Source organism: Charadrius vociferus, unplaced genomic scaffold, assembly GCF_000708025.1.
Source record: "Charadrius vociferus isolate BGI_N301 unplaced genomic scaffold, ASM70802v2 scaffold400, whole genome shotgun sequence".
Taxonomy (NCBI): domain Eukaryota; kingdom Metazoa; phylum Chordata; class Aves; order Charadriiformes; family Charadriidae; genus Charadrius; species Charadrius vociferus.
This window is the reverse complement of record NW_009646556.1, coordinates 1184647-1195626: the sequence shown is the minus strand read 5'-3', so window position 1 is coordinate 1195626 and position 10980 is coordinate 1184647. Positions and strand designations below refer to the sequence as shown.

Below are 10980 nucleotides of genomic sequence, written 5' to 3'. Positions count from 1 at the left end.
AGTAAATCCTGGCATTTAAGACGTATTTAGAGAAGATGCTTCACTGTACCAGTGTGCACTGGGAACTATTTGACAAGGATCCCTTGAGGGGAAATTGGGTGGCAGTGTCACTGTTTCAGGTGTGTCAGAGCTCCTCTTAATTGTGCAGACAGCTAAAAAAAGTACAATTGTTTTAACTGTTAACTGAGTTTTTGTTTCAATACTCGGATAACAGAGAGTAGGCATGTTTGTCTGCATGTGCAGCTCTGCTCTGTCCCTGGGCAGCTGGTGCTCCTCAGCACACACCAGGTAAGCCTGTAAGGCTGAGGACAGTGCTGTAGGGGCAAGCAGTGGCAAGCCACCATGCTGTGTCAGAAAAAGGTGGAAAGAAGTGGTAGATAAAACAAGCAAGAGAGTTCTTAGAATAACAAATTTCTAGTACTGTAGTTCATTAAGCTTTGTTCTGTGGCTCAAACTATGTGAATTAGGATGATGTCTCTTCTGCCTGTTATCAGTGTTGACAGGTTTTAGGGATGGAGGGAATGGTATTATACTAAGACTCCAACAAGGTCAATGAAAGCTATAGATTCAGAAATAAGTCATGACATTTTAAAAAACCTTACCTGATATTACTGGGTTTTTTTTAGAAGCAGCCTATAATGGAGAATAATAGCAATGTGTTTTCAGCAAGCATGTGGAATGCTGTCGATGTTCAGCAAGCATGTTGGAATGCCCTAAGCTCTATGGCATTTTCTTTGTTTCTTAACAATGTTTTGTCTTGGAAGTGTTCTATCTTAAGGAGTCTGTCTAGTATGAAGCAGAAGAGATGATATAGTTTCTGGAATTCTGAATGGCAAAACAAACTGTTTGCAGTGGTAATGCAGGCAATTATTTCACTGGAAAATCTCATTCAACACGGACTCTGAGACTGCAGTTTGATTCTTTTGACACCTTTACTCATGTAGGTAGCTCAGATGAATGTAGTGAGATCTGAACAAATAGCTGTTTGCGAAATTTACTACTTATCTGTTTTCAAAAAACCCAAACCAAAGCAACCTCAAACCCACAAACCAAACACACACACATAAAAAAATAAAAACAGGAAAAAAAACCCCAAACAAACAGAGCAAACCCAAAACCCTTTCTCTTAGGCATGAGAGGAGGATAATAGCTCAAGTGTCCTGCTTTCTTGAAATTCTAGGAATGAAGTAGGAGCTGAGTGGTCATAGTTCCAGACTGTACTCTCTTGTACCAGTCTGACACTTTGTTTTCCCTATCAGTGTGGTCAAGGTAAACAGTGTGAATTAACAAATGTGAGTCAGGTAATTTTATCATCTCATGTTGGAAAACTTTGCTGTTATGTTACACTTTCTTTTGATAGATCAAGGCAATTAGGGTTTAGCCACCGAAGTCACACGTGTATTTCAGAACAAGATAGATGTTCTGTATATGCTAAATTAACCTTTCAAACAGGGAGCAAGATTCATTTGTCAAACATCTTTGAGCAAAATAAGCAAAAGCTGTTCACTTAATCTCTGATGAAGTTTATGAATTAAAACCAAACAAAACTACTTGTCACTAATAGACGAATTAAGTACATATGAAGGAAGCTAATTTAACAGAACTGACACACACATACGAATTTCCTATTAGACTCTAATGTGAAGTGTTCTTAAGAAGATCTGCTTGAAATTATTGACGCTCAATGTGTTTCAAGTATACTTTGAAAGCACATGCAGGAATTGAGTGTGTCTGCAACCTACCCAAGAAAGACTCCTTATAAAATGCTAAGAGAAGTGGTTGAAACAAAAAACATACTTAAAATAGGTATGCTAAAGATACTGTTTGGCCTGCAGAAAGGCTAGATGAGCAATTTCTACACAGAAAGTGCTGGAAGGAGACAAATTGTGGAAGATGATATGTGTGTGTATATGGGAATACATTTGATTTTTTTTTTTTTCCTTTCATCTGAAAGGACCATCTATTTAATTAGGCCTAACCATGCCAAGTGGAACAAGAATTGCTACTGGGCATTCCAGAATTGTGGCCAGGGGAATACTTAAGGGGAGGAAGGAAGTAGTGCTGTACCATTAACCTGTTTGAACAGATGAAGTCAAAGGTATTTTTTAAGCTTGATCCTCTCAGCCATATCTGATCACGAAACCGAAAGCTGAAGAAACTGTACAGGTTTTTTTTCATCTAACTCTGCAGGTCAAATCTGAAAACAATACAAAGGGATACATTTGAAAAAAATTAGTGTCAAAAATGAGTTTCTGTAACTTACTGCTTTACGGGAAAATGACAGTAGTAATTTTTGACTGTTGGTAGCATTCTTTTCAAATATAGAAAAGAAATGGATAGTGTGCCTTTCAGATGACCTTAAGGGTCTTTTCCAACCTAAATGATTCTATGATTCTTCTGTGAGTCTATATATAGATAAGGAAAGACGAGAGGGGAATTTAAACCAACCAAACTGTTTAGGGATTTGTTGGTGATTTTGAGATCTGAAGCAACTTTTCAAACTTGTGAGGTCATGAAACTATTCTGTGCAAAACAACAGTACTTCTTAGCACTTTATTTGCTGTATTTTGTATAAACAAAATCCTCAACAGATCTAGGTTGCCCTTTGTTATGGTAGTTGTTAAGCACACAAGACTGTGCTTTCTGCTTCTAGTTTGCACTATCCACCCAGAAATTATAGTCTTGGTTCTCAAATTTTAATTCACAGTATATCTCTGGCAGCATCAGTGTTCAACAGAAAGTCGCTAGGCAAAATAAGATGTGGTATTCTTCAACATAGTCTGATTCATCTAGGTCTGGTAGTGTTCCTGCAGCAGGCAATACATAGCAGCTAATTCTTGCATAATTTATTGCCTTAGAAAAGGTGATTAGAAGAATGTTTATCAGAACCTACTTGAAATCAGATGAGCTGGACTAATAACATTAATCTCAATAAGGTTCAGGAACAAGCAGATATAAAAATAGTGCTATTTGTGAGGCTTTATGGATACTTTATGAATTCAGCAACTGAACACAGAAAAGACGATCAAAAACTCTCTAAGGGAAATGGGAAGGTAACTCCTATCAAGGAAATACTGTGTGTGGTATGTTATCATTTCTATCATCACCTTGTATTGTGAGATAATATTGCAAATACGAGTGGATTTCTATCCTTACAGGCTGTGTAGGTGCAAGATCAATTACGAATTGATAAGCATACATGTATTACCAACAAAACTGAGCGTATGTTAGTGAATGTAATGAAGTAGAAACCAAATATAATCCATAGTTAAATTTTATTATGATTCAGAGGCATAAAGGACTGGCAAAATCTCTGTAAGAGCTCTAAATCAACTAGAAGCAGCACAGACCAGACCATTAAAACGGTAGCACAATATTGCAGAAGATACACCTGAAAGTTAATATTATTTTTGTATTAAAAACCCTTGAGTTTTGTTTCGGATGCTACCGTACCTGCTAAATTGCACAGCTAACCTCCTAAAGTACCTCTGCTTTTTCCTGAACAGGTTAATAATGAAAACATCTATGTTGATGAGAACTGTACATTTTTCTGTGATACCTTAGCTGCATACAAAACATTAACTTGCTAAGATTGTTTCTTTCTGAGATAAGGAACAGATGGCTGTGTTATGTTTAAGGATATACCTTTTTGTTTCCATTATAGGAAGTCTCTTTGGCAAAAGAGAAATCAGTAGAGGTACCGTTTCAGGTTGTTATGAGGTATAGCTGCAGCATGCTGAAAATCTAGAATCATGAATTCCTTATCTTGTGAGTGATCTAGATTTATAGGGGAATCCTGTAATAATAGCAAGTACATCACTGGATGCAACTTGTCATGCCCGGAAGTGATTCTGTGTTTCAAAACGTCTGTAGCTTGCTGCAGCTGTGGTACTAATGTCTGTCTTTTTTTGCTGGAGTCACGTAAAAGCTCTGATTTCCATGTCTTGCACCCTTTTCAATCAAATGGCCATGTTTGCTGATATGGCCCTCATTTTTGTCATAGACAGCAACATGGCAACATCTTGTAGGACAGCTGTAATGTGGCAGCTAACAGGCGAAACTGGCCAGTGCATTGGCTGAGAGCAAATCAAAGCATTCCCTAGTCATCTCCACTGGCTGTTACATCTGCTCGGAGGTGCACGCACTGCTCATTTGGGTTGAACAGTTGCTGTGCTGCTAGCACAGACCATGACCTGACTGCCCGATCAGCAGCTAATGATAGTACTCCATTACTTGCTGCCTTTGACTAGCCAGATAATCTACAGTTTCACTTATCGCTGCACAGCCAACAATTATTTCTGCCTGAAATAGCATTTTCCCCTTTCACATCAGGTAAATTAGATGTTGCATCACGGAAGTTGGTGAGTTTTGCTACCTGAAAACTTCTATTAATTATGGCTAATAAGATTCTAAGATTCTTAGACAGAAGAAAAGAAATCCTATCCTTAATGTTTTTCTCAGGAAATACTTGCAATTCTGCTTATTTCATACAGTTTGAGGGAACGATAAACCTGTTCTTTGGCTTGCAAAGGGATCAAATTGGGATCTGAATCCACCACCTACTTAGATGCAAACCTTAAGAAAGATCTTAAATGCAAACTGCAGCAAATCCGAAGTACTTCAGTTTCAGGGTTCTACATGTATTTCCCTCTTAGTTTGCTGAAGTGTATTCAAAACACCTAGATATTTTTATAGTCTGAGCATCTTACTGGCTGCTGATGTAAAAAGATAGTATTTATGGGGTTCTATTATAGCACAATAAATCAAAATGCAGTTCATCAGGCCTGTATATAGAGACAAATATAACATTTCAATAATGGCATCATTATGTACTGTGTCTATAAAGACATAACAAACTATCAACATGAATTCTGAACCTGAGCTGAAAGACTAGTACATGAATGACACTTCAGTATCTGGATGGAGTTTGAAAAGGCTATTGGTTATTTTAAAAACCTGATATATTTATTATATTATAGTCATCGTACAGAGTAAACCAAAGATATTTACCTTCTTCTTTGATCTCTCTGACTTCTTGGAAATGTTCTTTACTTTTGTGTGGAGATGATATAAAACCTTGGGGGGAAAAAAGGAGCAATATATTGAATGGGAAATTCAATTGTGTATATTAGTATTTGAAATTCTCATACAAGCACCAAAATTTAAAAGAATTGCTTTAGCGTGACTTCAACCAAAGCTGAATTTGACACTTTGAGACTTCTAATTCTAAGCTCTTCACAGTTCTTTCTCCTTTAAGAAACAAAGTTTTGAAAAAGCATTACAACGGCTATGCTTCCAGAAGATGTAGTTCTGCATATACATATATTAAGAGCTCAGCTGGCACTATGCTGAAATCCACAGGAGTCTTTCCACGGATTTTGAATTTTAGGTTGTGCCTGAGATTACTGAAATTTATTCTCTAGCTTGATTATATGCAAAAGCAGAGAGTGGGCTGCCAGTGCTGAACCCTGGTGTGACTGTCCTGCCACTCCTGAATGCAGCATTAACAAATGGGGCAGTTGGAGTGGGTTCCCCTTTCAGAGGGAGAGTCATAAAGAGTCATAAGAAATGTTAGAGCACTGGAGAGAAACTCTCAGTTGACAACATCTAGATCAAGCTTTTGAAACCCGATTACAGCACGGCAGTAACCTGGCCATGTTTATACTTTGGCCTTTGGAGCCAACAGACTAAATTTTCTAAAGCAATTAATAATAATAAAAAAAGAACAAACTATTAAATGCAGCTCACCTTCCAGTTGCTGTGGTCTCACCTAGGGCAGTGAGGGGACAAATAGCTGGAGCTACAGTGACAGGAGTTAAGAGCTCTAGAGGCTTTTTCTTCTTGTGACAAGCAAGTCCTGAGGTTTAGAGATTTTTAGCTTACATCTAAGTGCATCGTCCTGTCCTTAGAACTGTTGATAGCAGAACAGATTGGTATTGAAAATTATGTATTTTTGATTAAACAAACATGAACTTAAACTCCAGAAAAAATATTTTTTTCCAAGAGCATTAGCCTGCAACTGACTAGGAAGTCCAGTCCCTGGCAGTCCCTGCACAATAGGGTTTTAACTCAAGATTTGCAGCACAGCTGCTAGCACAGCTCATGGACTTACTTTTAGTCTTAAGCATGCTAAAGATCAGTAAGGGGAAATCAAAAATTTAAGTGTTAGCAATCCACAAGAAGAAAGGAAGAGATTTGCTGACTAAAACTCTGATCCTCAGATCTCTTTTTGCAGTCTTTGCAAGAAACAGTGTCTGAGCTTTGTGTCAAAAAAAAAGGGAAAAAAAAAAAAAGGAAAGAAAGAAATCGAGGTGATGTCTTTAATACTGTTTCTGTACACTCTCTACATAGTTCCTTCCTCTGTGGGTTTTCCTGTTTTGTCAGGAACAAACATTTATTATCAAGAGAGAACAAACTGCAAAATAGGAAAACCAGTAAGAATCTTTAGGGCATTTGGGTGTCAGGCTAGGTGTCAGCTTAGCATTTGTAATCCTTTTTGTGAGCCGGTGTAATTTCATTCCCAGTTTTCCTTCCCTCCCCCTGCTTCAGAGCAGTATTCTATATCAGGAGAGAATATGCAAAGGATTGGATTTATTATTTGTTCACTAAGTAGCTTGAATGTACACATCCAAGCCACCAAAAGTCTGTGAGTGATCTTTCCCACCATTTAAACATTACTCGCGTCCCTCTCACCCACCTTGGCATAGCAGCAGGTGATGAGCACCAGGGGCAGGAGGTATCCCACCAGCAGGATGGTAATCTTGTACATCTGCTTGGCTGTTGAACCATCTGCCCAGTGCTCCCAGCAGAAGGAACTGTTAGGTGCTTGCTGGTGACCACTCATGAGGGCCTGGTGCTGGGCTACAGGAATGGCAATGAGTAGAGACAGCAGCCAAATGACACCCACGCCGAGGGCAGCGTTGCGCTTGCTGCGAATGCAGGGTGAACGCTTGGCATGGACCACAGCAATGTATCTGTCCACAGACATAGCCACCAGAGTAAAGATGCTGACCAGCATTGTTGCCATGGCCAAGTAGTGAACCCACTTGCAAAAGAAGGCACCGAAGATCCACTCTGGCAGGGAGTAGATGGTGGCCTGGAAGGGGACGCAGAAGAGCAGAAAGGAGAAGTCTGCAATGCTCAAGTTGAGGATGAAGATGTTGGTAGCGCTGCGTGATGGGCGTCCCCCAGGCCGGAGGCGCCCCAAAACAACCAACACCAATGCGTTTCCCACCATTCCCAGGAGGAAAATCAACCCAAAAAGCACTGGTACAATCACCACTTCCGGGCCACCCCTGGTTGCTCCTGACCAGCACGTTGGGGCCCATGTTTGGTTAGTCTCAAGGCTGCACTTGCTGGTGTTGGCTCCGAGGGAATGCACAAAGTTGTCTTCCTGCTCCTCCATGAAGCCAGGCTGCTTGGAAGGCAGGGAGCAGTCGCTGTAGCCCTGATTGCAATTGGGCTGGTGTTTGTTTGTTGGGGCCAGAGGCTGAATGCTTGGGTTTTCCAATGCTCCGTGTCTTTCCTTTGGGGAGCAATTTTCTTTGGAAGATTCTTCCAAGCTCTGTCTGTCTCTGCTGCAGATTCTTCTACAAACTGACAAAAAAAAAGGGGGTTGAGGAGCAGTTGCTGCCGAAGAAGCTCTCCTGGCGAAGGGCTGAGGATGAAGCTGCCCTGGGAGCTTGGAGCAGAGGCAAAGCAGCTGCAGCTCAGCTTCCTCACGCCCCTCCTCTTCTGCTTCCCTCCCACGCCAGTCCCTGGATCTGCGGTTGTTGTACCTGCTCTCCCAGCTCTGCTCGGAGCTGTGGCAGTGAGAACAAATGCTGTCTGTGACCTGAGCCCTTCAGCAAATAACCCCTGGTCAGCTCTGTCGCCATACATTACCACTCACGAGGAGGGCAAGAGCAGAGCAAAAGCCAGTTCTCATCCCAAGGGACGGGTTGAGCAGCAGCTGCTGAGTGATAGTGTGTGCAGTCCTGTGAGGAGCAGCATTGGTACTGGCTTCATGAGGAGGAAAAAGGCTAAAATATGTTTTTTATCAACAGAGTGGGTTTTTTTTTTGTTTTGTTTTGTTTTGTAGTCTTTAATGTGCTCACATTAGAGCATAAAGCAGCCTGGATAGTTGTGTTTTCAGAAAAAAAACAACTGGGAGAGCGTTAGATTCAGCAGCTGGGTCTTGCCATGTCTTGGAGATCTGCCCAAATTCCTTAGTGCCTGAATATTCATAGATCTTTTTGATCCAACTGTAAAGAAGTTTCAGGTACAGCCCAGTAGCGTCAAGAGCATCTGCACTCGAAAAGGAAAGGTTCAGTCTTGGTAGCTGTGAGCAGCTGTAATATTCCCTGCCAGGGAACAGCAATCTGGATTTAAAAAAAGAAAAAGTTTTATTAATGACAAAGGGTTAGTTATTGGGGTTTTGATGCTTACTTATAGAAACAGTATGTATGTTTTAGAAGGCAGTAAGTAACTTCGTTTTAATGGTCTGTTTCCTCATGTTTCTTACGGGATTCTGTGAACCCTACAGGCAGTAAGTGGGGAAACAAAGTTTAGGCAAACATTAACAGTACCTGCACACAGTGATTTATGCATGCAGGACAGCTTCTTGCATAGAACAGTATACACCTTGATTTTCAGTTGTTACAAGTCTAGGCACTTGGTCAGAGTGGCCTGCCACTGGCTTCTGTGGATGGGGGGGTAGACTGGAGGGAACACCTTAACTTTTGAAACAAAGTTCAGTGACTCAAAATTGCCCTGCCTTGGGACTTGTCTCTAAGCTCTTGTTGAGAGAGGTGATAGCGCTGCTTTCCTTAGCCTGCTTTGATAGGCTTGTTTAAAATCTGTTATGAAGCTAGATTCCTTATTTCTGCCCATAGTTTGGAGGCTAGTTATAGGGTGAGGTGGGGAGTGGCCAGGGAGTGAAAGTTGCCGTGGAAAATACATCTGCCCTTGTTGCATGGCAGTGCGCAGCTCACTGTGGCTGGACCAGCTACCTGGATGCCACCTGCAGCTCTCTTAGTCTTCTGTGGCCTGGCTGCCTCGTGTGCTGTGGCACAGCACCTCAGACACCATTAAGTCTTCCAGTCCCCCAAATCTTCTGTCTGTTTACTGGGATGTCTGCCCTCAGCTTGCAGACAGCTACTTGCAATGCACCACTTGCAGGGACACTGCAAGCTCTGCGGTTGTGCTGCAGATTTGAGTGCCATCTACTGGAATTTCATCTTCTTTGCTGTTTTCAGGCAGCTCCTGTGGTGGTCCTTGGCCTTTCTTTCCTTCAAACATACAGTCCCACCGTTCAATAATTAACTCTATCTGCTGTTTTCCTCTCATCCTTGTGCATGTACATACCCTTAAATTATGACACTTAAATATGCTTGCTTTTCCTTCTGTGATAATATGTGATCACTGTAAGCTTACTTCTTGTAATGCTATTCATTGAACTTCATATAACATTTTAGAGAAGGCTGTGGAAAGTGATTTCAGTAGCTATTTCTGTATTTTAGATCTGTCTGGGTTTTGGTTTTTTGCCCTTTTTCTTTACTGGGCAGTCATACCAGAAAATAGGATTTAAGAAGCACCTGTAGCAATCACAGCAAATGACAGTGTGCATTTTTTTCTTTTTGTGGGTTTGGGCAAAATAATAAAAATTACAGCAGGCATAGTTTCTACTGCGGGTGATTTGAGACAATGCATGCAGGAATTTGAGACTTGCATGCTTGTGTCAGCTGCAGAACAAACACAGCTTTGCAGATGTAAAAGATTTCATGGCACACTAAGCAAAAAATGGGCAGAGGACAGCACAGTTCTAGCCGGAGGAGGGACAGATCATAAGATTGATTAGATTTGTAAAAATTTTTTTCAAAAATCTCTGCATTCTTACAGAAGGGACGTTACCAGCTTTCCTGTCCATCTTCAGAATCCTATTCAAATTTTAAAAAAAACAACCAAAACTGGACTGCTCCAGGTTTTTTTTTCTAGATTTCAGTGAGTGTGTTATAACTGGGGGAGTGGGAGGAAAGGTGAATATTCTGGATGGAAAGTGGCAGTGACCTGCTGAATTAGACACCCAGTAAACTAGGTGCAAAAACTCAGCTTGCTTTCACTAGGGAACTGAGATGCTGCAAATCTGACTTCAAATGGAGGCTCGCTGGTGTGGGAGTATTCCTGGCTGGTCTTTCTTGGGAGGAAATAATTTCCAGCGGTAATGTACATGCTCTGCTGAAAACTTATCCTGAAACTGTGCTTACCGTGGCATTCAAAAGTTCCAAAAAAGGTAAAGATTTCTTCTTCTGTTCCCCTCTTTCTGCCACTTCTCAACTGCTATAAATGGTGGTGTTTTGACAGGGAGAAATCCCCTGTCCTTGAGAATTCACAGCCCAAATGCAGTTGGAAGGGAACTGACGATGCTGAGACAACATACTTGCCATAAGACATATTCATTAGTCCAACTAGAAGAAGATCAAATCACTTTATTGAGTGCAGGAGTACAATATAGCAAGTGAATCTGTAAAGCCTGGTTTGCTGGGAGCATCCACGTTGTGTGTGGCGCTTTAAAATACACGGTGTGTCACCTGAAAACCAAAAGCAATTAATGCACCGTGGATTGAGCTGCATGAAATATCTGAGCTCTACAAATTCTGCTGTTCTTTAGACACTCTGTTGCTTCCTGGATGAAGACGACAAACATTTAAACATGAGTAAGAGGATGCAGGAAAAGGAACCTGAATATTCTTCTGTGGAAGGAAAAAAAGGTAGAAGTCTGACAGGTATCAGCTTGATCAAGACTGAACTGGAAGCCAGACACTTGCCTGTGTCCGAGTTAATGTTGTTGCTAAATGAAAGCATTGGACTCGCATGCTGAGTTCCTGACTAAACAGGCATCAGAGGTGTCATGTTGAGAGAGGACAGCACTTGACCTCTATGGATAAATAGGCAGTCCCACAGTAAGGAGAAAAGAGGGAGAATGTCAGCCCTAGGAACAAG

General features: G+C 41.1%; 2 protein-coding genes across 2 annotated transcripts in view; one reads left to right on the top strand and one right to left on the bottom strand.

The window, feature by feature from the left end:
• The window catches only part of LOC104287658 (galanin receptor type 1-like), a 16715-nt gene extending 9298 nt beyond the window's left edge, over positions 1–7417 (bottom strand). The window contains exons 1-2 of the mRNA XM_009886387.1: positions 6698–7417; positions 5011–5076 (exon numbers count right to left, since the gene is read on the bottom strand). Of these exons, the coding sequence (XP_009884689.1) occupies positions 5011–5076; positions 6698–7405 (774 nt within the window). The 5' untranslated portion in view covers positions 7406–7417. The remainder of the gene's footprint in view (positions 1–5010; positions 5077–6697) is intronic.
• A 246-nt stretch (positions 7418–7663) lies between these two features.
• Positions 7664–10980, top strand: part of LOC104287765 (dipeptidase 2-like) — a 31067-nt gene continuing 27750 nt past the window's right edge. The window contains exon 1 of the mRNA XM_009886500.1: positions 7664–7994. Coding sequence (XP_009884802.1) covers positions 7664–7994 — 331 coding nt within the window. The remainder of the gene's footprint in view (positions 7995–10980) is intronic.